This window comes from Eubalaena glacialis, chromosome 9 (assembly GCF_028564815.1).
Source record: "Eubalaena glacialis isolate mEubGla1 chromosome 9, mEubGla1.1.hap2.+ XY, whole genome shotgun sequence".
Classification (NCBI taxonomy): Eukaryota; Metazoa; Chordata; class Mammalia; order Artiodactyla; family Balaenidae; genus Eubalaena; species Eubalaena glacialis.
The window spans coordinates 119,410,599-119,438,426 of NC_083724.1; the positions used below are offsets into that span (position 1 = coordinate 119,410,599).

The 27,828-nt window shown below is 43.8% G+C and overlaps 1 protein-coding gene across 1 annotated transcript in view; it reads right to left on the reverse strand.

Annotated features, from left to right (window-relative positions):
- Nucleotides 1-8,689: 8,689 nt before the first annotated feature.
- GALNTL6 (polypeptide N-acetylgalactosaminyltransferase like 6) overlaps nucleotides 8,690-27,828 on the reverse strand; it is a 1,192,984-nt gene continuing 1,173,845 nt past the window's right edge. The window contains exons 11-12 of the mRNA XM_061199500.1: nucleotides 25,158-25,307; nucleotides 8,690-8,874 (exon numbers count right to left, since the gene is read on the reverse strand). Coding sequence (XP_061055483.1) covers nucleotides 8,707-8,874; nucleotides 25,158-25,307 — 318 coding nt within the window. The 3' untranslated portion in view covers nucleotides 8,690-8,706. The remainder of the gene's footprint in view (nucleotides 8,875-25,157; nucleotides 25,308-27,828) is intronic.

Sequence of the window (27,828 nt, forward strand, 5' to 3'; positions counted from 1 at the left end):
TATATATACACCACATCTTCTTTATCAATTCATCTGTTGATGGACATTTAGGTTGTTTCTCCTCCATCATTATTAATAATGCCTCATTTCATTCTCAAAAATTTTCTGGTTTGTCTGACAAATTACCTGGTCACCCTATCCAAGAATCACGTTGCTGAATTGTAAGCTGCCAGAGGACGGACTTTCATTAAATGTAAACATGTCTCATTTACATTTTGTTTGCCAGTCCTGTTCATTCCCGTGTTTCATCACGACCACACTCCTGCAGGGAAGACTTAGGGAGGGTAGAGATTCACCCAGTTTCAGATGGGAGACCAGGGCTGCAGCCAGGGCAAGAACATCATTTTCTGAGAGTTAACCAGACATTTTTCTCCTAGCTATGTGGACCTTTGGTTCCAACGTGAGGCCTCACTCATGTTGGGACTCAACAAACATTTATCTAATTAAATTAGAGTGTCCAGTCCTCAGAGAAAAAGACCAGCCTGCTGACATTGCCTGAAACAGTTTTCCCTAGTCCGAGAGAAAAGCCTCGAAGGGAATGGCCTGCAGGGAGACTGGGGCTTTGGCTGCTATCACATTTCTCTTGAACCCGGTGAGAAAGACGCTCTGATCATCGAGTCAGCAAAGGAATGACACGGATCTGATGTTCTGACTTCATTTTGGAGGAAGTTTATCAGGATCGATAGAAATAGGGGAGAATTCACGAGACAGGAGAGGAGAGGAATTTCCCAGGGGGCCTTGGGGTCCCCTGCGCACCCGGCGGGTGGCTCGGTCAGCTCCTGCAGAGCATGTGCCGGCTCCGCGGTGGAGACGGCCATCAGCCTCCTTAGGAGCTGCGCCCGAGTGCAGCCCGTTTGCCCACAGCCTTTCTCTCTGGCCGTTTTAAACCTCGCTGCCGCTGCCCCGACCCCACGGGCGGTTTTCTGGCAGCCGACTGATGTCTGATGGATGTCAGAACAAGGTCATTAGCTCTCCTCCGGTTCAGGCTTTCCTGTCTCTCCCAATCAAAGAGCCTCCCATCCACGTCCAAGGGCATTCATTATCCGGATGAATTGGCCTCGAGATGGTTTTCTTTTAAACATCGCGGGGACTCTGCAAAGTTATTTCATCCTTGTTTGAGATCCCATTCTTTAGAAATCCTTGTGTTCCCGCCGAAGGCGCTTTTCGGGGCGGTGCAGGTCTGTGTGGGTCTGACCCTGGCCACTTGCTGGGGGTGGGAGGTGTGGGTCAGGGAGACAGTGATGAAAGGTGACTGCTTGCTCAAGTGCAGCATTTCTTTTCTGAGATTGTCTCTTTGACATCTCAGCCACTCCAGCACTTCCCCGCTGCTTCCTCCAGGACAGTAAACAAGTTATTTTGAGGAAAGCAAGACATGGCTGTTTCTCTTTCTCTCTCTCATCCTCACCGGTGCCACAGCCCACCTCCTCGGATCCCTTCTCTGCAGGGTGCAGGAGCCTTGTTGGGGACCCCTGGGTCCCGGGTTCTTACTCCTTTCCAAGAATTCAAAAGTCCTGGTGACAGAAGTGTATCTTTTTGAGATGAGATGCACTGTCTAGTTTTGGCTCTAAAAGGAGCTTTTGCATCTGCTGAATTTTTTTCCCTGTAAGATCTGAACACATGTGGCTGGGATGATTGGCCACATTATACATCACGTAACAAGCAATTTGCTGGGTGACACAATCTGAATAGCAAGCAGCAGTAAAGCAAAATCCTTTTCCCCATCATATGTTCTTCTTCATGCATCCATGGTACACACATACACACACACACACAACTAGAAAAATACTTGGAAAAAAAATGTAGTTTGGAGGATTTACTCTGTGTACCACTAGGGGCTAGAATTTAAATACACTGAAAACAAAAAGGCCTATTCTCAGTTAACTTTTATTTTTGAAGACAGAGGACAAGGGAGAAACAAACCTTAAAAAAAGATCTTCGTATTTATTTTCAATGAAAAGAAGGTTACAATCCAAGACAACCACACTTCCAACATGGCAGAAATACTAAGCTTTTCTTTACTTTCTGCATCTGTTTCTAGGGAAGTTACTCAACTGAGTTGGACATAGTGAGATACTGTTACACTTAAAAGACTTTTAATTAAACTTGCAGCATTTTTCAAAGATGAGAGGAACCGTAGCTCAGTCACATCTGCACAATGTTTGTGAAAAGAGCTCGGCCAGGTATTTGCCACCAAAAAAGTAGTGTTTCTTTTCTCAAGACAGAACTTGAGAAAAAGCATGGTCTAGGTTAGACGGGCTGATATACTGAAAAACAATGTTAAGTAAATTATTTAACCATACTATGCCTTCATTTTATTTTCAATACTATTCTATAGTAGCATGAAGCTCATTAACGGAGGAAGGAACAATAATAATTGAATTATTAATGTGATGCTTAATGCCAGGCACTTAATGGTAGGGGCCTTGACCTAGTTGATACCATAATACTGCCTATTCTTGGTCTTTCAGCTCTGTGATCTTGACTTAAAGAGCTTTAAAATTAGGGGTTTGGGATTAACAGATACACTCTACTATATGTAAGATAGATAAACAACAAGGACCTACTGTATAGCACAGGGAACTATATTCAATATCTTGTAATAACCTACAATGGAAAAGAATCTGTGTGTGTACACACACACACACACACACACACACACATAATTGAATCACTTTGCTGTAGACCTGAAACATTGTAAATCAACTATACTTCAATTTAAAAGAATTTTAAAAATGAAGAGATTTAAAAGAGAAACTTTCCTCTGGCAATAAATATTAATTGAAGTGAGTTACACTCAGTTTGGATTTTGAATGAGTTGGGATTTTATCATTTCTAAGAGAGGTCTTTTAAGTGTAATACATGGTTTCTAAACACATTCAACATTAATAAAACTAGCTTTAAAAGGTATTTTCAAAATGGTGAGACTGTTGATTTAAGCCAAAGGGTGGATCCCAGACCATCAGGATCCTCATTGCCTAGAAACTTGTTAGAAATGTAAATTCCTGGGCTCTACCCCGGATTGAATGAATCAGAATCTTGGGTTGGGGGTGGGAAGGTGGTCCAGCAATCTATTTTTATTTTATTTTATTTTTTTGGCTGCCCCCCGCCACCGAGGGCTGAACCCATTAATACTCCCAAAGTGCACAGTATTTGCTTGAGGATTTCTCCTCCAGAGCTATGCAAATAGCTTTAATAGATCACTTCTTGCAAGTACCCTGGAAATCTCATTAAGAGGGACTAATCCTGAATGCAGTTTGGTGTTCTCCCTTTAATACGCTTGGGGGAAGAAGAGCAAATATAATTAAGGGTTAAAAACAGAGGCTCCCAAGGAAGGATTTTTCCCACCAGTGAAGTAGCTCAAGCCCTCTCGTATTTGGTTTGACTATGACCCAACGACCCTACAGTGAGGTGTGGGCACCACGGAGACAGGAAGGAACTGAGGCCTCAGCATCCAGGCCTGGATTCTCATCCCAGCTCTGCTGTGAACTTGTTGTGTGACCTTGATCTGGGCACACCTCCTGGGCACAAGTCGTGCATTTTCTTCATAAGGATGGTAATAATCCTCTATCGCAGAGGTGGTTACAAGGGCAGAAGGAGATAAATGTAAAATCGCTTTAAAAACAAAAGCAATATTGCAAATAGAATCTATCTATCTACCTATCATCTATCGATCTCTATCTTATACCATAATATTGAGAATTAATAATATGACTACTGGTGGGCATCTACTGTTTTCAGCTTGGAAAAGTAGAAAATGACTTAGTTAATTTCAAATCAATGTTTTAAATCATGAAAAAAACATTTAAACTAGAATCGTCTTGATTCAACGAAACAATGTAGATGGGTGTAAGAACTCTTAATTAAAAAGCTTCCATGAAGCAACTTGTAAAGAACCATGTGAATGCTTTAGACAATCATCAAATAGAACTGGTTTTCGTCTGGTCCTGTGTGAAGGAATGGGGTGAGACTAGCTGATTTCTTGTAGACTCTGGGCATTCATAAGTACGGGAACTATGAAGTAAACAGGCAGGTGGATTATAGATAGAGAGACCATAAAATTTGCTATCCAAACTAGGACACTTTTAAGAGTGAAAGGGGGCGCTGTTGATAATTACATAGGCAGAAACCAGGACTGTCCCTGGTAAACCAGGACTTATGTCACTTAGTTACAAACTAATAAGCTCACCCTTCCCAAGGTGCGTGATGTCAGGATAGAAGATTCTGCAACGTCCAGCCTTTCTGTACTGAGGTTGACCCGGGCACACGTGGGGTGTGGCAGACTCTAGGGACCCTGGGGGCTGTCTTGTGGTGAGCTGAAGGGGGCCACTTCAGGCTGGAGGGACAGAAGAAATGTCCCCAGGTTTCTCTGAAGCATCACACACGTGCCTGAGCTGTCGTATGCTGAGGAGCCGCGGTACCAGACACACCAGCCTGACGTGTCAAGCGCGGAGATGAGTGACTGTGATAAAAGCTCCGAGTCAATGTCAAGTCTACCAAATAGAGTCGCAAACAGCTCCCGGGCCTCCAACAAAGGCTCCAGACATAAATCAAAGAGCAATCTTCCAACATCGGCGGCATGGGAGGACTGGCCACTTGTCACTCTTCAGTGTTCCCGCCACGGTGGCACACGTGGAGAGTAATTACAACTGGTGGTGTCGTGTGAGAGTTAGGACGGCCAGGTCAGGACCTGGTGATGGAGTGAACGCAGGGGGTGATGGGCACCCGTGTCTAGAGATACAGACTACCTCTCGCCGTTTGCATTTACTCCCAGAATCTCAGGGGATCACTGAGAAATACTTTCCCTTTGAGGTGTTGCCTCCCAGGATTTATATAAAATGCCCTCTTTCTTTATCTCCAGCAGCTGCTTATGAAAGTGTATTTCCACCTTATATCCCTGCCAGGGGAAGAGGCCTCAGGAGATATTCCTAAAGGGGTCCCAGGGATAAATCAATGTTCACAAGAACCTCATATTATTAGGAAGACTGTAAATTCTGCATAAGGTGACCTGGCAGCATTTGGAGGCTGGGGCACTGTCCACTCCTGGGAAAGAGTCTGTAACACTTCAGATGGGAAGTCAAAAGCAGAAGGAACGTCCCAGCCTTGCCATCAATGCTGTTCCGGTCCTCAGATGTGTGATGTCACCCAGAGGTGGGCATGGCCTTTTCTCACTGGACAGTTGGCTTTGTCATCCGAGTGTCCTTGTCTCTTTTGATGTGTCTGACATAAAGTTTATATGCCAGTCTTTCCAATAAAAGATTCCTTTTTGCTCCTTCATTGTGGAGATAACGAAGTTATTGGAGTTATGAAGGAATTGAAATCGAAGTTTTTCATGTGAGGGCAAGAAGCACAAAAGAGATATTTATATGCCCTTTATTTTCTGGCTGCTTTTTTTTTTTTTTTTTTAATTTATTTATTTGGTTGTGCCGGGTCTTAGTTGCAGCTCATGGGTTCCTTAGCTGTGGCATACAAACTCTTAGTTGCGGCATGCATGTGGGATCTAGTTCCCTGACCAGGGATTGAACCCGGGCCCCTTGCATTGGGAGCACAGAGTATTAATCACTGTGCCACCAGGGAAGTCCCCTGGCTGCTTTTTAGAAAACATATAATTGCCCCTAAAGGACACCGTGTTAAGTGTTTTGCTAGAATGTGAACAGAATGGGCCTAACGCTCTCTTTCATTGACTGGAAATCCATTTTCGTTACGTGTTACACATCTGTTGTATAACGCTCTATGTTACCAATTCACAAAATAATCCTGGAACTTGCATTATACACAGGGGCCTCTGTTATAACGAATACATTTCAAAACAGTCATGTGATCATGTTAATATTTTAAACTAAACAGTAGTAGACCTAGAAGCCAGTCATTGTTATTGCCATGGTATTAATCCAACCTTGGAGCACATATAAATCCCACAATTAGTTCACAACTGTTTTCCAGCACAGCCTTTTCTCAGTAAATGCATTAAAAGGATTTGAAAAATTAACTATTTTCTAACTTCTGGCAAAACCATTTCTTATTCTGGCGAAGTAGCAATTTCCAAGGCCAGAGGAACTTCCTGCTATTTTTCTTCTCATTCTGATAAAAGGGCGGGTCCGAACTCTGATGCTTCATTTCTCAATCTTGTTCTTTCCAGGAAAGAGAATCTCTCTGATGGCTGTTCAGTCCTTTTGCCGAATGAATGCAAAAACATATGCAATCTTCTATTTCTCAGAATGGCCATAGCGGTATTTCAAGTAAGCAGAGTCCCGCCCTTTGGTGGTACTGGGAAACCTCCTTGGACGTGTTTATTGCAGTGCCAGGCCCTCCTGCCTGGGAGTAGATTGCGAGGCTTCGTTTGATTCTGTTTGGATGCTCCCCCTTTGCACACATCTAACAATTACTTGGCAGTTTGAGGTTTTAATTTTGGCTTTCGTGTCTCAGGCTTCTCTTGAAAATTTTTTAATTTTAATTTTTTATGTTACGTCCTTCTAGTCAAAGTAAGAGACAAGGCCCTCTGAGATCAGGAAACCAATCTTTGTTGATCCTGGTTGTCACACCAAAAGGATGCGGTATTCCCAGGATGAGAGCACCCTTGCATATTGCAAATCTGGGCTCCCCAGGGTGCAGAACCTGGGGCTGGCTCTTCGGTGGAGCTGAAAACAGCAGTCAACTGTTTAGTGACATAATGTGGATTTTTATAGGCTCATCTCATTCTACAACCAGATTGCTCTCTGAACACTTGAGATCAATCTTCACTCACTCTCTGGAATTGTTCAGCACACAGGTTAATTTCTCACTATTGATTTTCTCCACTATGCATCTTGAAAGCCTCAAGACCGCTTGACCTACACACACACAAAAATCTCTGTGACTGTCAGTTTAAATAGAGTAGCTCTTCAAAAGTATGCTTGAAAAATCAGTAAAGATAACGAAATAACTCTTCCCCACCTATTAGCAGGGCAGTTTAACTGGACATTTTGATTAGATTTCAAGGAGAGAACAAAATCATGAACATTTACTCGGAGAGGTTTCATATGTTAAAGCTTCTGAACGTGAATGCTACTCTTGTGGGCATCCCCAGGCAGGCATATTATTCTCATCTAGGGACTGAACATTTCTAGTTAAATCAGAGTAGAAACCAGAACCTTCTTGGATAACGGAAGAGGCAACACAGGAGGAAAAGCACTGGACACCAGGCATTGGAAGACCCATCCGCCCTGCCAGGAATTAGGACCACTCTCCTCTGGGCTTTCGCTATTCATCTGTAAAAACAAAGGGATTGGATTCTAAGTGTCTTCCCAGTTCTAAAATTCAATGCTTTTATATCCAAGACAATATATATATTTTTTATTAATATGAAAAGCGAGTTGAAAGAAAACAACAAAAGCAAAATAAAAACTTTTTTCTACCTGAAAAAAACTTGAGAAATATATATATAAAACAAACATCATTCTTTCCTCTATATATTCATCCCTGTATATTCCTGTATACTCATCCCTGTATATTCCTCCCCCACCCCCATTGTTATTGAAAAGTAAAAAAAAAGTTCTTTTAAGGATTAAATGTTCCATTTAGTTTTTTAATCATCCCTGAAATCTTGTCCCATTAATAGAAAATGGGGTCAGAAGCACTTTATTAATGGAAATTCCTTCAATGTGCTTCCAAGGAAAACTAAACCATCCTTAATACCTACGATATAAAGCAAATAAACAAAAAACCCCAGCCGAGAGCAAAACCCAACCAGTTCTACGTCCCCAGCACTGATCAAGCGTAACTGAAGTGTACTAAGCCATTTTCACGTCACTTGGAGTGTAGATTTATTTGGATTTAATAATCTCCTAAACAAATTACATCAACCTCACTCCATGTCCTTCCTTAATAAAACTATGACTGGACAGACATCAGACTTTTAAAATTCTAAAAATAATAGCAAAGTAAAAATAGATTTCCTAGGGAAATTCCTCTCCTTAAACCTTACATGGTCTTGCTGCTTCTGTGAAATCTTTCTCTCTGGAGTAACTTGGTAGCATAGTTTTTCGTGTTTGTTTTTCAGCTGGATTCATACAAGGGCACTGAATTAGAACTTCAGCTAATTTACGGAGCATGAACTTTTATGACCAGTAAGTTACCTCTGCTGTAAAAGGAAAATGGCAGACGTCAATGAAGGCATGGAGACACTCCAAGTCCATTTCACGATGTAATTTACGTCTTAGATAGCACACCCTCATTGCAAAATAAAACAAGAACACAGAATGGTATGAGCACTCTAGAATCATCTGCAGCACTTTTAACCATTCTAGTCGGAGAATGGCCCGTTATAAACTTGCGACAGGTTGTCAGAGCGGTCATGCCCTTCACCTCCACCCCACCCACCCACTTAAGAGGATCCATTCATAGCTACTCACTACTGCAGGATTTGACCTGAGAAATGCTAGGATTTACTAACTCAGCAGTTGTTTGCAAAAGTCCCTAAATCATCTTTGCCCTTGGCCAGCAAGGGGACTGCTCAAGTTCTCAGGAGCAGCTGGTGAGTCTCTTAGCCAAGTTCTTCAGGTGCAGGAAGTTCTTCGGGACAACCTACTTTGACATGGCATTTACATATCTTTAAACCAGACTTCCTGGATCTAGGAAATGTTATTCCTGACTCCTTTGACCCAGAGACTGGCTAAAATTTAGTTTTTATAACCTGTAGGTAATCACTGTTTCTTCCTTCCTTTTTTCTTTCTAGGAGCTGGCATGGTAGTTAAATTTTTCTAAAACAGTCATATTCATATGTTCAAAAATCCACTGCTGAGTCTCGGAGAGAGGGTCACATCTGGCCATGAAAATCTTCTTCTCTGCAGGGTTGCAATCCATGCAGCTGTTACTCACAGGATGGAATAGTGTTCTGTCCTGCAGGGATCGGGAAGAAAAGAAGAGACTGATATCACACATGGTGAATGCTTGGAACCCAAAATATAAAGAGGAAGTAAAATAACCCTGCTGATACTTCAGTATATACCCAGAGTGTGAAAAAAATAGACCACCTCCCAAATCAAACAACAGGAGGTGGAGTTGCCACACGGAATGTGGTTTCCTAGGAACTGTTGGTGCAATGTGGGCCCTCCAAGCAGATTCAGCCAGAAACAAAGAATTCATTCATTCATGGATTTTTAAAAAATATAATCCATTAATTTCCTGCTCTGTGGTAAGCATTTTGTTACACGCTCGGGTTTTGACGATGAAAAGTGCATGAGGTTGCTTGTCAAGTAGCTGCTAATCTAGCTGTTTGGGGAGAGGGATGCGTACAGAAATGGTCATTTAGTCCGCAGTAGACACCACCGCAGCCGCGCACACACACCCAGAGGACCAGAAGAGTCATCATTTTCCCTACCCTTGTACTGGGAAAGGGAAATACCAGAGGACCAGGAACCAAGTGAGCTGGGTGCTGGGTTGCCCAGGTCCCAGGATGAACTCGGGACTGTGGGTACATAGTGCACACGCAGAATCTCCAAGCACAGGCTCAAATTTGTAGACTCTTGAGCTACTGCCTCTTCCTGACCCCTTTATCGGCATCGCTGCTCTTCCTGGGATGCAATTCTCCCTGCCTTTTGTAAAGTGGAGGGGGGCAGTGTTAGCTCAGTATGTGATAAAGAGAACGGCTCTGTGAATGAAGGTGCTAGCAGGGCACAGAGTTTAAGTGGTGAGCAAGCCCGTTATGTGAATAGCCTCTATTAATACACACTGCTTTTTATTGTGCAAGCAGGGAGAAGGAAGCCAGTGCTACGAGAAAGGGATCTTTCCTTAACTAGCAATAAATGCTTTTGACTCTCATAGTGTCTATGCACTAAAAAAAAGGGCCAATAACATGTAAAAACATCCCCAGATCACTGCTGAAATTTTGGGAACAAGTTATGTTTCATTATTTAGCTTAGGAAACATTTAGAGGGTCTGCTTATTTTCTTTAACTGAGGGACATTAGACTCAGCTTTTAGGCATCCCATGCCAGCATTTCTGGGTTACACTGGTCGTTAACTAATATTTAACGTCCTTTCGGACCCGGATGTTTGCATAGTTGGGTGCCCGTGAAGGAAGGAAGAATAAGGAAGGAGGAATAAGGAAGGAGGAAGGCGGCCCCAAGCCTCGTTTGCATGTTTCCACTTTCAGTGTAAACACAGAGCTACATCTAATACATAGGCTCCCTTCTCTCCTCTGCCCTCTTTCAAATCTCCCAAGTTTATTGTGGATTTCACTTTCCTTACACACGAGAGGGCTGCTGACTTCTCCTGCCCATTTTCCTCATCCCCTGCTTCACTGGCTGCCGTTTGACCCCAGGGCAGCTGGCATGAGCTCTCCTTTCACGGGCGAGGTCGCAGATCCTGGAGGAGGAGGCTGTGCCCTGAGCTCACCCGCCTCTTCCCTCCTGGGGCTGATGTTGATGCTGAGGTCACAGATCCCATCCCACAGCCGCCCCCGCGACTCCCTAGGCAGCAGCACCTTGGCCCTCCCACCCCCCTCCTCCCCAGCATCCCTCCCACTCCGTCTCCTGCCCCACTTTCTACCAATTTAGCTACACAGGCCTAATATATTCCCATCAGCTTTTCAAAGAGCATCCTTAAGCTGTTACATTCGTGAAAATTCTATGTGACCTGCTAAATTCTAAAATTCACTCTGTTCCACATCCAGGTACTTCTTTTCCTTCTTAACTATCTAGATTTCTTCCTATTGTCACTTTTGTCAGTAGCTCAAGTGGGGACCCCCCCATAGACTCGCAGTTTCTCTCCCCAAACACATATTTCATAAAAACTAAAAAATGAGGAAAAAAAGGAGTAGAACATGTTTTAATTCTCTTCCCTTCTCAGTGTGTGCGCCTCAGTGCAGATGCAAAAGCCAAACCAGATTTTCTGAACATTTTATTTTTCTGAATGTTATTTTCCAAGCCATAAGGTGATCATACTTTTCCAAATCTCCAGCTGGAATACACGCTCCGGCAGATCCAGGTATGCTTATGGGGACAGTCGGGTGGGATGAACAGATTCAGCACGACCCTGAACCATCCAGAGTATGTTTCTGTAACTATACTGCATGTTCTCATAAACGTTGAAAAGTAGAATTCCCCACATCTATCTGTGTCTGAGAAGCTTCATCAGTAAAACGAGGGGGTGGATAATATCCATCTCTGAAGCCTCTCCCAGCCATAAAATTGAATGAACTTTTTTTTCCAAAGTTCACTGGTGACGAATGACAGGGCATCAAATAGACACTATCAACCATATTCTGGGGACTAATAGATGATTACTCTCTGGTTGTAGACTGAGCTTCCGTGTCTTTGGCGTGTCCAGCAGGTCCTAAAGGGGAACCTTCTGGAAGGACCTTTAGTGTCCCCAAAACATGCGTTTTCCACTTTGACCTTGGGAGCTACATACATTGCCATCATTATATTTCTCCTCAGCTCAGCTTCTGGATCGCTAAACGTCGTTACTGATGCTTCTCCTGGCTGGTGCATCGTCGTTGGTGAATGTGGCCTCTTGTCCGACACCAGCCCTTTTTAAAAAATTTTTCTTGGAGTCTAGTTGATTTACAATGTTGTGTTAGTTTCAGGTGTACAGCAAAGTGATTCAGTTATACATGTACATCTATCCACTCTTTTTTAGATTCTTTTCCCATATGGGCCATTATAGAGTGTTGAGTAGAGTTCTCTGTGCAATACAAGTAGGTTCTTATTAGTTATTGATTTTATATATAGTAGTGTGTATACAGTGGAATATTACTCAGCCATAAAAAGGACAAAATAATGCCATTTGCAGCAACATGGATGGACCTAGAGATGATCATACTAAGTAAGTCAGACAGAGAAGGATATCATATGATATCGCTTATATGTGGAATCTAAAAAAAGGGTACAAATGAACTTATTTGCAAAACAGAAATAGAGTTACAGATGTAGAAAACAAACTTATGGTTACCCAGGGGTAAGGGAGGGGAGGGATGAATTGGGAGACTGGGATGGACATCTACACACTATGACAGCCCTTTTCTCCTTTAGTCTCCTCCGTCATGACAAGATATGCTAGCACAGAACCAAATAGAGTTTTCTCCTCTGGGATAGAGTTCTCAACCCTCTGGCAAGTCTGCTGTTCCCTAACAACCCTCCTGAAAGGGCACTTTTACCTGGACTCTTCTCTGTTCAGTCCGGAGGGAGGGCAGAGCCTGTGCCCCGGGTGTTCAAAAAGTAATGCCACAAACTGTATCTCCTGCATCCTCCCACCTTCCCTGACCGCTTCCTCCCTTGTTTTTTTCTGTTTTGTTTTTGCCTAAGAAAGTTAGACATCCTTGAGCAGGAAATGAAAAACTTCAGATTCAGCATTATGGCACTGTCCTTCGTAACCAAATCAGGTCAGGCTAAATTCCAATCGGTCCCCAGGGTGAAGGCTGGGTGGGACTTTTCAAGTAGGTCCTGGAGAGGGACACCTCTTCAAAGCAAGCTGGTGTGACACTCCAGGGTATTCACAGGCCAGCACTAAATTTTATTAGATTCTGTACTTCTGTAGGGTCCAAATTTTAAAAGAACAGGTATGTTGTAGAAAACATTACCCACTGTGTTCAGGGTAATAAAAGAATCAAACGTCAAAGATGCAGAGACAGTAAAATAGGTGGGTGAGTTCGTAACGTACAAGAAGATGACCCTGAGAATAAACACCCACACGGCGGCAGGGTGCAGGGGGCCAGGGCTTTATTCCACAGGAAATTTGATCACATTCCTGTCACAGCACTCATCTGTTACATGACCCTGGTTGGCTCTCTGAACCTCAGCTTCCTCACTTGTGAAATATAGATAATAATATCTGCTTCACGAGTTTGCTGTGGATAAAATGAGTTAATATATGTAAAATCGCTGGCACAATGTCCTACATGCAGTAACTAACGAAGTAATGGTTATTCCACGCCTGCTCTCCTCTTAATTTATTTTCAGTCAGGAAGCATCCCCAATTCTAAAAATCAGAACGTACTAACCATCTGGTCTGAGACCAGCTATTCAAGACCAAATTGCATTTTCTGAAATCCTGGCGAAATAGAATTTGCAAAAATTGGCACCTGCCTCGACCAGTTATCCGAATGGATACATCAGTACCTCCTGGTGTAAGCAAAAGATTTATGGAACCAAAGTAATTAGTTCAGGAATGAGCTCTTCTGTTTAGTTATGGTCCGAGTTTGTACATGTTGCCTGAAATACAACATGATCCAGGGCATCTGGGTTCAACAAATATTTATTAAGCGCCTTTTATTTTCCGGTGTGTGTTAGGAAGTAGGCATAGAAAGATAACCTAAGATGCCTCCCCTGGCCCAAGAAGTGGGGGAGACCAATAGGTAAACAAGACATGTTTGAAGCAGAAAGTGTCAATGAGATTGTAGCTGCAGGGGAATAGGATGAATAAAGAAGAATGTGTGAACAGAGACATGTGAACTAACAGGTATATTTATGCATTCAATTTATTCAACAAGAGTCTACAGGGTGCTTACTATCTGTCAGGCACTGTTTTAGGTGGTTGGGATGTATCAGTAACCTTAATAATATAAAAATTCCTGCCCTTCTGGAGCTTACATTCTAGAGGTGGGGTTGGGGGTAGGGCAGTAGGGCACAGACCATAAACCATGAGTGTAATTGTTTCCATGGCCTGTTCAAAGGTGACATGGAACAAATCAAAGCAGTCTGGAGAAACTGGAGTGCCAAGGGAAGGGCTGGTGTGCAAACTTAAATAGGGAGGCAAGGGTAAACCTCACTGGGAAGGTGACATTTGAGTAGGTGATGTTTGAAGAAGGTAAGGGAATTGGCCATGCAAGTATCTGGAGGAAGAGGTGCCAGACGGGGCAACAGCCAGTGCAGAGGCCCTAAGCAGGGATGCAGTGTGTGGGTTAGAGAAACATGAGGAGGCCAGGGTGAGGGAGAGTGGTAGGAGATGAGTCAGAGGTGATGGAGGGCTCCGTCCATCATGTGCTGGGGACCAGCAGGTCACTTGGCGTGGCCCAAGCACAAGGAGTAAGGGGGAAGATTCCAGAGGGTGACAGATGAATTCCACATCATGAAGAGACTGGGGTGCAACGCTAAGGCTTGACTTTTCAGGCAAGTGTGCGGGATGGTTGTTGGAGGATTTAAAACAGTGGAGTTAAGGATCCACATCTTGGATGCCTCATGCTAGTGGCAGAGAGGAGGATGGGGTGGGAGTGGGGGACTCTGGATACAGCCGGAGGCACAGCTGGAGGCTACTGCAGTGGTCCAGATTTGAGCTGAGGTGAAAGCAACAGCAATGGGGAGGAGTTGGGGGTGACCTGAGACATGGTTGGAAAGCTTTTTCAGGAGGTGAATGCACAGGGCGTTCTGATTGATGGGACGTGGGGATTAAGGTGGAGGGGGTGGATGACTAGAGGAAAAGCAGTGTTGAGGTGAGAAATGCAGAAAGAGGAGCGGGATTGGGGGTGGGGATGATGATCTCTGTTTCAGGTATAACGAGTCATAGGTGTTTATGGGACATCCAGGTTTAGATGCCCCGAAAGCAGTTGGGTATAGGCTGGACCTCAAGATAGCTTCTCTGTAAAGTGGGGAGAGTTGAGTTACTCCCTCCTGCTGACTGTTCATTTCTGAGTAACTCACATTGACAGCAAATGCATTTGTGAGAGACATCGCCTTCATGTCCTTTTGTTTCTAGTATGGATATGAGAGAAGGAAGGCTCGGAATTATGAGACTAGTTTTTAATCCTAGTTTTATCTCTGACAAGAATCTCTGATGGCCCCTTCGTTTGCTAGTGATTTCGATTTTCCATCTGCAAGACGAATGGAGTGGGAGGAGGAGGGAGGGATGAGATAAGGGACAAAAATATCCGCCTTCCCACCTCCTAGGGTCGTGGAGAAGAACCAGGTGGGTATATGAGTGGCCTTTGAGTTCTGGGAGAAAGACACATCAGGTGGTTTTTTTCCTGCCTATTTTTGCTGTTGGCATCTGGGAGAATGCGAATAACACCTTGACAGGCATAAAAGGGACAAAGCAGTCTGATTGCCTATCCTTTTCCATTTTTTCTTTGGACAGGTACAGTTCCTCACAGGAGGAGAAAATTGGTCTTCCTGCATCAGTGGATAATTTGGCCAATCAGAAATAATGCCTCTGATGCCCCGACCGACAGAGCCCTCGGTGTGTGTGCTGAGACAGTGCTGGCAGCCCCGCAGCCCTGCCTCCTGCTGCATCACTGGGTTTCTGGGCTACAGGCAAGTGATGGGCATGAGTACACCATCAATTCTCAGAGCAGCCAGGATCATTACAGAATCGGTTGTGATTTGTTAAATCTCTGCTCTTCACACCATTCAAAGACTTCCCAGCCTCTTCGCTAAATTCTTAGCATGGTTACGAGGTCTTGTATAGGCAGCCCTGCCCCTGGCCTTAGAATTCATCATTTCCCCTCACACTCAGACGCTTCAACTGGCTTTTCCGTTCTTCCAAGAAAACCAAGCTCTTCCCTACCCAAGGGCATTTGCATAAGCCGATACCTGTATCTGGGATTTTTTTTTAAACTTAACTTTTATTTTATATTGGGGTATAGTTGATTTACAATGTTGTGTTGGTTTCAGGTGTACAGCAAAGTGATTCAGTTATACGTATATTGGTTTGGCCAAAAAGTTCATTTGGGGGACTTCCCTGGTGGTCCCGTGGGTAAGACCTCGAGCTCCCAATGCAGGGGGCCCAGGTTCGATCCCTGGTTGGTGAACTAGATCCTGCATGCCGCAACTAAGGAGTCCACATGCCGCAACTAAGGAGTCCGCATGCCGCAACTAAAGATCCCACATGCTGCAATGAAGACCCGGCACAGCCAAAATAAATAAGTAAGTAAGTAAGTAAATAAATAAAAATAAACCAAACTCCTGCCAACATTACATAAAAGAAAGTTCATTTAGTTAATGAATACATTGTTCAATAAAGTTCTTGGGGAAAATGAAAAATGTGTCTTTTATTTTTACTTAAAACTGAACGAACTTTTTGGCCAACCCAATACATATATCCATCCTTGTTCAGATTCTTTTCTTCACTTGCCTAAATCCTACTCATCTTTTAGGTCTGCATTTAAAAGCTACTGTGTCAGAGCAGCCTTGCGTACCTCTCTGACCTGGGTAGAGCCCAGTGTCCCGTTCCCATATTATCCTGTACACTTAATGTATTCAATTTAAAAATCTGTCTGCTTCCCCACTAGACTGAAAACTCCAAGAGTAGAGAAAACCCATCTGTTCCATATCTTGTTTCCATCTGTCCATAGCTGTTCATCTCCCCTCAGTAAACCTACCAGCAGTCACATCAACATAATAATAGCTGCTATTTATCGAGTATGTATTTATGTGCCTCGTAGCGTTAAATGTTCTACCCAGATTTTCTCATTTTATCTACTTCATCCACATAAGCAACCTGAAGAGAGAGTGAATGTGGACAAACAGGAAGCCAGGTTCGTCTGTTTATTTAACAAATGTTAATTCAGCACCTACTACGTGCCAAGCAGTGTTTTAGGTACTGAGGATACTGCATGAGAGAAAGCAGAGAAAAAGCCCTGCTCTTGTGGAATTTACATTCTAATATTTAGCGACAGTTAAATAGCTAAAATAGTATAGGAAGACGACTAGACAGCCTATCGTTTCCTCTATGTAAACTTACTAGGAGAGCTAAAGTCAAATCAGGAGAAGTTTTCCGGGCACCTAAGAGAGTAATAGCTGACACTCATTGAACTCTTATTAAGTGCCCTGTCCTAGGTGCCTTTAGCTTTTATTTCATCATCACAATAATCTTCTAAGGTAGATACTGTTATTATCACCATTTGATAAACGAGGAAACAGAAGCACAGAGTAAGGAAGTTTCCCAAGATCCCAGAGCTAGGACCACTGTGGAGCCAGAACTCAAATCCCAGGTCCCTCAGGGTCCAGCCCCTGTGTTCTCGGCCTCAGCCTGTCTCACCCCTGTCTTCTTCTTCTTCTTTTTTTTTTTTTTTTTAAACTTTTTGGCCATGCTGCACAACATGTGAGATCTCAGTTCCCTGACCAGGGATCGAACCCTCACCCCTTGCATTGGAAGCATGGAGTCTTAACCACTGGACCGCCAGGGAAGGCCCTCACCCCCTTCTTAGCCGAGCCAACTAGCGGTCCTGCTCCAGACCCACACATGCTCAGTAGCGAAGAACTGTCCTCCTTAGCAAATACTAATTTCAAATTTGTATAGTTCCGATTACCAAGATCCTTTAAAGTTTGACAGTCTCGATCTTGACAGGGATTCAGTTCAGGAAGTCTTTGTCCATGTGTTAGAACCTGAGATAGATTGTGATGAAATCTTTTTACTAGTGACCAGAGGGTGGCAGTACAGCCTGTTAGGTAAAATGGTAACCAGCAGGGATATGGCTAAGGTACCCAGATATGGCAAAAGTTAAAAGGACGTGACGACGAAGTGACTTCAGCTGGATTAGACACACAGACAGAAACAGAATGGGAAGGCAACACTGCTGAAAATGTAGCTTCTTTGCAGGGCTTTATGTACTCCCCTCCCGGGAGTTAACCTCCCTCATCTTTGAATTGTCAAGTAGCACTGAAGATCACAACTTCTCAGGGTACAATGCTCATGTCTCCTATTGTGTCTCCTATTATTTTCAGAGTATAGGGTATGATGTAGACATTGTGCATCTGGTTTTCAGCAAGATGTTTGAAAATCCCCCTTTGTTTTCCTATGGGTAAGCTGGAGAAATGTGGGCTAGAAGATAATTCACCATTAGGTGAATTTGTATCTGGTTGAGTAACTGCACCCGATGGACCAATGTCTCCTCTATCATAGGATGGGGGGCTCGGTTCTGGACCTTGTTCATTGGGATCAACAGCTTAGATGAGGGCCTGAGTGCACGCTACTTTGCCCTAACTCATGGCTGGAGTAAAACTAGTTCACCTGGTAATAAGCTGGATCAAAGAGTCGAAATCCAGGCTGGGGTAAATCTCGTGAGGAAGAATTTAATAGAAACCAATGGATGGCTACCCAAGTATAAAAGGTGAACCGTACAGGTAGAAGGCTACAGAGACGTGTCTGTGTAGCAAAGCAAGAGTGGTTTTTTTAATACTGAAAGCTCATTAAGAGGCCAAGTATGTGAAGTTAAGGCAGAAAGTCAATCAACTCAAGCTAATTCAACAGGCATATACTGCTATAACAAAGGGGTGCTAGAAACTCATTCTATTCTTTGGTTAAACACACCTAGAATACTGTGTTCCCTTTTGGGCATCACGCCACCCTCTAGGACCGTCTGGAGTGTGTTAAGAATCTGTGTCCAGGAGGCTGAGGTAGGTCCCAATGAAGTTATCTGAAGAAAAATTGGGCCATGTAATTGGAAGTAAGGAGTAAAGATCAGACAAGCATTGTTCAAGGATCTGGAATCTGTCTTGACCAAAATGGATGAAATTTAATCTGTGTGGTACCAAAAGTCTTAGAGCTTTCTGATACTTGGGACTGTCCAGAAATGAAGGGGCCGATCAGGGATAGTGTGACTGTCTAAGTATGACTACAAGTCCAGGATTTTGTAGTGGGGCTTCATTTATCAGAATGAGAGTCGAATTTCACGCCTTTTAATTAAACTCTGTTTCCTCATTTTAGGTCCTAAATCAATACCAAACCAGAATGATTTAAAAATAACAACCTTGTGGCCATCCATCTGGCATCTGCGTGAACCAGCAGGATTTTATGAGCTGAGAGGCTAAAGCCCTGGCACGTAACATAAGGTACCATAAATAGTCAGATGTGGGCACATGCCAAGAATTCCACCCACTCACTTTTCAAAGTACTGTGACTGTTTCACTGTTATCAGTTTAGCCTGACAGGTGTCTTTTTATCTGTATTTTCCTGTTTGATGTTATTTTTAAGCCCTTTCTTATGGAAGTTAAACTATAAGGATACCCCAGAGAGCAACTCAGAAAAGTGATGTAAACCTTTCACTTTTGGACTTTGGGGAGGCTGTGAACTTGGTTCTGAGACCAAAAGATGTGCTAAGTTTCATCCAGTGCGGCTTGGGGTTCCTGGAGGGGATCGCGTCAGTAATTGAGCCCATTTAATGAATACTTATTTACAAATGTCTACGTAGTGGTTATTAGGCAGGCCGTACAGAAATACAAGAAAAAGTGCCTGCCCTCAGATAATTAACATCTATAAGGGGAGACTTACCATGCATAATACAATGTTCTAAGTACAAAGAAGGGAACAAAATGGTATAGGAATACAAGCAGAGGGGCAATTTCCAACTACAGTAGGAGGGAAGAGTAGGGTAAGGAAAGTAGGTAAAAACTGGAACTAGAAAAGTGATTCTCCATCTGGCTGCCCATCAGAACCTTTCAGGAGCTTTTAAAAAATACCAGTACCCAGGCTTCTCTTTCTAGAGCATCCATCTATCCTTATGCCAACAGCACACTACACTAATAATTGCATTTTTGTAATGTTTGGGTACCTGGCACTTTTATAGTGTTTGATACTTGTTCTTTTTCTTCTTCAACTTTTTCTTGGCTATTCTTGGCCCTTTCATGTCCATGTAAATTTCAGAATCAATTTCCACAAATAAACCTGCTGGGATTTGATTGGTTTTGCATGAAATGCTAACACCTGCTTGAGAACGGATGTCTTCACAATATTGTCTTCTTATCCTTGAACATGCTAGCGTTCCTTTGTATTTTTAAAAGTTCCTCTTAGTGATGTTTTGTAGTTTTCTGTATAAAGGCCTTGCACATCTGTTGTGAGATTTATTCCTAATTATTTGATACTTTTTATGGTGATCAAATGGAATAAGTTTAGAATTTCATTTTCCAGTTTTTTGTTGCTGGCATACAGACACTTGATTGTCTTACATTTACCTTGTATCCAGGACTATGCTGAATGTACTTACTAACTTTAATAGTTTAGATGTATAAACTTTGGATTTTTTTATGTGCACAACTATGTCGTCTGTGAGTAAACTGTTTTATTTCTTCCTTTCTGTTTCTTATACCTTTTAATTTCTTTATCTTGCCTGATGGCTCTGGGAAGGCCCCCCTGTGGAATGCTGAATAGAAGTGACGGTAGCAGACATTATATTTTATTCCCAGTCTCCAGAGGGAAGTTGAAACATTTCACCACTAAGACTGATGTTATGGGGTTTTGGTTCTTATTAGGTTAAGTTTGTTTATTTCTATCACAAGACTTATTAGTCAGAGGGTTAAAAACTTGAGGATTCATAAATAGACCATGCATATAAGGCCCCTCGACTTATGACAAGGGTGCCACCTCCCTGCAGTGGGGAAAATGATTTTTTTTAAGTAAATGATGATTGACCATTCGAATATAAATATGAAACAAACAGCCCCATTTCACATTGTAAATAAAAACTATTCCAGGGAATATCTACCACAGTGCAGAAGATTAAACAACAAAGCTTCCAAAGATGACTTAGAATACTACCTTCTTGACTTTGGTGTGGGCAAAGATTTCCTAAACAGGACACAGAAAACACTAATCAGAAAGAAGAGCTCTTCATCAAGGAGAGAGAAGAGGCCCAAAGCTGACTGGAGTCAGATATTTACAAATAACCAACGAAGCACTCTACCTAGATATACCAAAAACTCTTCAAAATCTGTAAAAAAAAAAAGAAAAGAAAAGAAAAAAAAAAGTCAGACAACCCATGTTAAAACATGGTCAACAGACTTGAACAGGTCCTTCTCAAAGAAGATCTCCAAAATGCCTAACAGACGTGTGATCTCACTCTACAACCACAGAACGGAAAAAGGAAGAGAAAAAAGAAACCGCCGTGCCAGGTGTTGGTGAAGGTGGGAAGGTCTGGGTTCTCAGGTGCCAGGTGTTGGTGAAGGTGGGAAGGCCTGGGTTCTCAGGTGCCAGGTGTTGGTGAAGGTGGGAAGGCCTGGGTTCTCAGGTGCCAGGTGTTGGTGAAGGTGGGAAGGCCTGGGTTCTCAGGTGCCAGGTGTTGGTGAAGGTGGGAAGGCCTGGGTTCTCAGGCAGCACCTGTCCGCAGCTCTTCAGGCCCCAGGATGTCAGTGCCTGCTGACCTGACCCCCTGAAGCTGGCCCCTGTATCTCGCTCTAGCGCCTCTGTTCTCTGGGCTCTAGAACAGCTCCGTCTGTAAGAGCAGCAGCCCAGAGGTGTCAGGAATAAACAGCCCCCAGGAGCAGCCATAAGCCAAGACTGACCGTGGTGGTGTTTAAATATCCCAACCCCCTTCCCGTCGGTACGTGGTGTAGACCATTGCAGAGGTGTCGGTGGGCTTGGTCTCCCCTTGCCCACAGTGGTACTTGCTTTATCACAGGCCCTGTACTGGTTCCCATTCCTTCCCTGTTTCACTTCCCTACTCTCTGCCATGATTTTGGAGGGGGGCGGGCATCTCCCAGATAAACCACTCGCACTCAAATTCTCACTTCAGGGTCTACATCTGGGGAAACCCCAATGAAGATATATGTTATACTCTCATAAAAATGTTTCCTTACCAGAAAAGGACATGGGAGATAGCTCTTGATCTGGGGGATAACAGTAGGTAATATTTCTTAGCATAGACTGCTATACAGCAGGATATAGCTCACCACTATTCTCAGTGTAAAAAGTGTACTTGTCACCCACATGGATGGAAATTCGATCGTATGGTCAGAAACCTTGCTGGAAGTTTTCCACGGTTAATCTCACTGAATTACTGTCTCTGTTTTATTGACGGGGAAGTTGAAAATCACACATGTGAAATAACTCACTCAAGATCACATTACAGTTCCAGGATGAATTAGAATGTCTTAGGCCAGACAAGCCACCGTGACGTTGACCAGATTGTGAAGAGGCAGGATGAGAATTTGGGAGAAGGCACTTCATCTTCTCAGTGGGAAACCAAGTAACGTATAAACCAGAGGGATGCAATGACCAGCTCTTGTGGGCACCCCTCGGACTTCAGGATGGAAGGTGGGTTGGGGGGGGAAGGGCGGAGGCAGGGTGGCCCTTTAAGGGAGCCTTTGCAGCAATCCGGGACTGAGACGGGAAGGACTGCAGTCGGGGCTGCGGCCACAGGGACGACAAGGCGAGGGAGGGGTTCACATGTCTTAGAGACCAACTAGATGTAGGGGGTTAAGGAGGCGGCGGGACAGTTTCTTGTTTCAGATGTCGTTTTGAGTGTCGGCTGGTGATTTGAATATTTTTACTGAGGTCTCTTCTGCGAGTCATTGTTCTTGTAGCCGGGGTCCCCCTGGTGGCGAAAGAAACCGAAAATGGGATTTCTTACCCTGGGTACCTGCTACGAGGGGAGATGGCTGGGCAGGAGCCTAGTTACACGACCCTAGGATAGGGATTCCTTCCTTTTCTCATGGTGGCAAAGAGCCACATAGAAAAATAACTGAGAGCCAGGGGGCGGAGGGTCAGGGAGGGTGGTCCAGTTCTAAGCTGGGTAAGTTTCTGGGGTTGTAATACACAGCATGGGGACTGCAGTGAATAACTCTGTATCGTATACTTAAAAGCTGCTAAGAGAGTAGATCTTAACAGTTCTACACACACACACACACACACACACACCCAGAACTCTGTACAGTGATGCATTTGTTAACTATACTTGTTGTGGTGATCATTTCTCAGTTCGTATGTATATCAAATCGTTACGTTGTATACCTTAAACTTACACAATGTTGTGTGTCAGTTATATCTCAGTAAAGCTGGGGGGAAAGGGGAAAATATTCCTGAAAAAAAAAAAAGGCCAACAAGATCTGAAAGCTGATGGCTGCTGAGAGGTCAGAAAGCGGGGCCGACGGCGCCCTTCCCCACTCAAGCAGGTCGCCGGCAGCCGCTACTCAATCCAGGAAATCTCTGTGCGCCTGGGAGAAGCGCTTGTCTGGTCTTGGTGATGCAGAATCCAGCAGGCATCAGGACTTGCCCGGGGAATGTTGATCGGATTGCTTAAGGGCGCAGGAAAGAGGAGAGACTTCAAGGCCCGATGCACCTGCGCTTGAATGCTGGCTTGGCCCCAAATCTGTTTCTTCCTCTGTGGATCGTCCGTAACAGGCCCAGGTGGTTGTGAGGTGTGTAAGGCACTAGCTCTGCGCATCTTCACCAGCTGGAGGATGAGGAGGACGGAGCCCAAGAGATGCCCCACGGGGGTCCTTTAGGCAGTTAGCAGAGTCTCAGGGATCCACGTGGATTCGTCAGTGTGCTGATACAAAGGGGGACCCCAAAGCCGACTCCAGAGATTGCTAAGCTGTCCAAAGCCCCCAGGGCCAAGCAATGCCTCCAAACAGACAAGGCGGCACCCACCAGAGGGACTTCTCGCTCTGTGCCTCGGGAAGGGCCCTTGGAATAGACGAGGGACTTTCTCAAACAGGTACATTTGAACAGGCCTGAATCATCACCTCAGATGAGCTATTTCAGAAACTTTCCATTTTAGGCCTTGGGCATGTTCCCGATGATGTATAAATCGTGCTTGCTGTATAACTACCCAGTGAGTGAAACCAGAGTCACATGAGGCCAGGTCTGAGGAAAGAGCCCAGCACAGTTTTGCCTGGCAGGTCCCTGTACTTTCTTGGCTTAACTGGGCATTATGGCGTGTTTTGTCCCTCATGCTCTAAGCAGTGATGAGAAAAGGTCCGCTCCGTGGGGACCAACAGCACATGAGGCAAACGGCAGATCAGGTATTTTATCCATGTGCCCTGAAAGTAGCTTCCTAACGGTCAGCATATAACCATCAAAACAAAACAAAACACTTCTTTATTGCACCACGCACGGACTGTATTATATTGAATAGCAAAAGGGTTTGACAAGATTAATCATTTCTGATATATCTCACAAGGAAAACAGGGAGGTTTTCCTCTTGTCTGATTTCCTTCCATCACCCCGTATCGTATCGGATGCCATCTTCTTATTAGCTCTTTTGATTTTAAATTGTTTTTTAAGAGGATATAACAACTGGTGTTTTGTACTTTTTCCACAACCTGCCAGATGTTGGCAGGGGTGTGTGGCAGTGTGCGGAATAAACTTGCACAAATGAGTCTGCCTTTGAGTATAATTTTCGGTGCCCACCTCTAAGAGGTAGATGCCAGAAAGCTCACTAAGTGAGGGAACAGGTATCAACACCAGTGGTCCCCATGTTGATTCTCTGCAGACCCTTCCCTTCAGCTCTCTGTGATTTCAGGGGATACTGACTTGACCTCAGCCAAGGCTGGCCAACACTCCTGATTCAAGTGGTGGGTGGGACATTTTCCTTACAGTCTGGGGTGAGGCTGAATCATTCCAGAGTGTGAAAAGGCAAACAGAGGGCATCTTCCACCTGGCCAGGGAGGGCCCTAGTAATTCTACAAACTTGAGGGGCAGAATGGAACTTACGAGTTCTTGCTAAGTGACAGCCGAGTCCTGCCTGAGAAACCAAAGAAGCTGAGAGAAAAATTGTATTCTAAAAAGCTATCAAAAGATAACTTAATAACTTAAGCTATCAAAAGATAACTTAATATTTTAAAATATTTAATGGCTCTTTATTTTTTACTTAAATGCTTAACTCAAAATATGATTTTATATTTAGTTTTCAACTATTTTTTCTAGCAATAAATGTTACCCTTCTAATTCTTTAAACTTTTAAATTCCCCAAATAAGTTCTCCTTTGCTATACTTGGGCAGGATTTTGGCCAGATTAAAAATGGGTCTTTCTATATACGAGTTGCAACAATTAGATCTACATGAATATATTAGTATTTGTGTAAACGTAATTGTCTTAACCCAGAAAGCTCCCAAGCGAATGAGCCTGAGATGCATAGTAAGTAAAGAGATGTGTTAATCTGTGTGTGTGTGAATTGGTGTCGTGAAAAACTCTACAGGTGCACATTTGTTTGCAGGGCATATGGCCCCTGCGTTTGGGAGCCATCTGGGTTGAGACCAGGCCCTTCCCATGTAGGGCTAGTGTCCTGGCTCAGAGCCGTGTGCAGTCATAACTGACTGTGCTGGGTGCGCACGTGGCCAGCAAAGCCAAAGCAATGCCCCTTCCTACACACTCTGTCTTTCCCCTCATCTTTGCTGTGGTCTCCAAATGCATGAACCAAATGGCCAGGTAACAATTTAAATCAAAACAATGTGTTAAAACCAAAAACCTTTGCATTAGAAAACCTTAAGCAGGGCAGTTGGAGACCTCCCTGCCCGCAGCGAGCTGGCCCTTACCTTTCGATGTCCCCAGAGCTGGTTCCCCTTCATGCCGTGACAGTCGTACAGAGTGACCGGGCTGCTATGGGAGGTGGCGTCGAAGCAGAATTTTCGGGTGTGCAGGGGCTCACCGGGCCGAATATCTTCTCTCCAACCAAAGGTGAAGAGCTAACAAAACAACAGTAGCAGAAAAGCTACAGTGAGGTGAATTTGGAGAGATTCGGAAGCAGGGGGAGGTATGTCTTTTAGCTACGAAGAACTTCTGCTTCGTGATTTACAAGAAAAGACCTATGTCTCAGCATAATAGGGGCACTGAAAAAGGCATGCATGCTAATGCTCTGGAGCAACACCAGAAGCATTTTTGGCCCAGGCTGGCCAAAAAACCAAATGAAGTGTTCCGGTTAGATAGACAGACAGAGGGAGAGACAGACAGACAGACAGAGGGAGACAGAGGGACAGAAAGAGGGGAGAAACTTTTTAATGACGCCCTTTACCTTCTTCATTTGGATGAAAAAAATTAGTGGGTTAAATGCCACACAGTTAGCCTAAATGAGCAGATTAACTGAGAAAAGACCGGGAGTAGGGTTGAGCTGGATGGATGCCAGCAACTTGAAAATTTTGATTTAAATGAAAGCTAAGCTTGATGAAGTAAAGAATAGGCAAATTGATTTCCTGGAGTTGGTAAGAGTAATCCTGCCGGGCAGTATAGAAAGTTCTAGACTGTGACTCCCAGTAAGAGATACAGTTTGCAAAGATGCATAGATCCCCTTTCCCCCAACTGAAAACGGAAATTTCATGAAATATTTGTCCTCAATGCATTTAATAGACTCTGATATTCCATCCAAAATTTTCCTGTCTTAGTCTATTCTATTCCATCCATCCATTCTATTATTTTATTTTATTTATTTTTAATTTAATTTAATTAATTTGTTTATTTTTGGCTGCATTGGGTCTTCGTTGCTGTGCGCCGGCTTTCTCTAGTTGCGGCGAGCGGGGGCTAGTCTTCGTTGTGGTGCGCAGGCTTCTCATTGCAGTGGCTTCTCATTGCGGTGGTTTCTCTTGTTGCGGAGCACGGGCTCTAGGGCGCGAGGGCTTCAGTAGTTGTGGCACGTGGGCTCAGTAGTTGTGGCTCGCGGGCTCTAGAGCGCAGGCTCAGTAGTTGTGGCGCACGGGCTTAGTTGCTCCACGGCATGTGGGATCTTCCTGGACCAGGGATCGAACCCACGTCCCCTGCATTGGCAGGCAGATTCTTAACCACTGTGCCACCAGGGAAGTCCCCATTCTATTATTTTAAAAATGTGACTTATGGATGCACTAAATTGATTTTACAATGTATTAAATTGAAAAAACAACACTTCTGTAAGGAAAGGGTATTTTTTGGAGTTTGAGCTGGATAACCATTTGAGGGGTTCAGTACGAGAAATCCTTAAGTAAGTGGGAAAATGGACTAGATCAGCCCTAGGATTTCTTCCAATTCTAACATCTCAATGTCAGGAGACTCTGGATGTAAAAACACACACAGTGCTGAGCTGTAAGCAGACAATACACTCGGCTCTGTCAAGCTGCAGATTACCGCAGTTTTGGGGTCCTACCTGGGTAAGAAAATGCAGAGAATCTGGCAAAATTCCAGGGATGGCTAACAAAAACAGTTAAATGGTGGGGACACTGCAGAAAACTTGAAAAAGCTGGGTTAAGTGGTCTGAAGAAAATCGGAAAGAACTGATCTAAATCAAACATATGAAGCCTACTGTCTGAGTAGTGGCGAGAGATTGCCTTCTGTTTCCCTGGGAGACACGACAAAATAGGATGTTTTAAATAGAGGAAGGTGTTTTAGGTTAGGCATTTGAAATAGATTCATGCAGAGGAATTGTGTGGTCTCTTTCCCTAGATTCGTTGTCGTTTTAATATGATTGCGGACTGAGGCATTTTTAGATTCATTCAAACCCTACGCAGGGGAATCATTTCTCAAGGAAAAGTGTCTGTTCAGCTATTTCTGGTTTTGATCACTCCCTTCAAATCAGGACCTACCGCTCCCTTGGTTTTTGAGATACTGTGCTCCTGTGTTATCCTAGAACTCTGTCCTGCCCACGTCCCGTTTCTGTCTATCCCTTCAATGTAGGTCCAGCTCAGGGTTCCTCAGATCCCACCCTTGCACCTTCCCTGGTTGGTCTCACACATGCTCAGTTTAACTCTCGCTGGCACGTGCATAACTCATCATCTGTGTTATGTCCAACCCTGTGTAGGATCTCCCTCTTACGTGTCCCATGGACATCTCAAAGTCACCACATCCTGAGTTCCATTGATTTCCTTCCCTTCTAAACCTGTTTCTGCTCCTGTGTTTTGTTTTAGTTGGTCACATCATTCAGCTTCGCAACCTGGGAGTCCTTTGTCTTTATGTCCTTGGTCTCCCTCATCATCTTCATCTACTCTATCAACAAGTCTCACCACTTTTGTCTTCTAAGTATTACAGGAAGTGGTCCCTTCCCCTCTGTCTCCACCACCTTTGCTGTCAATGTTTCTTGTCTGGACTCTTGAAATGGCCTTCTAATTGCTTTCTTTCCCACCTTCCTCTTCTAGTTCCTTCATATCTGTTTTCTATTAAATTGAAGTATAGCTGATTTACAACTTTGTGTTAGTTTCAGGTGTACAGCACAGTGATTCATTTATACATATATATCTATTCTTTTTC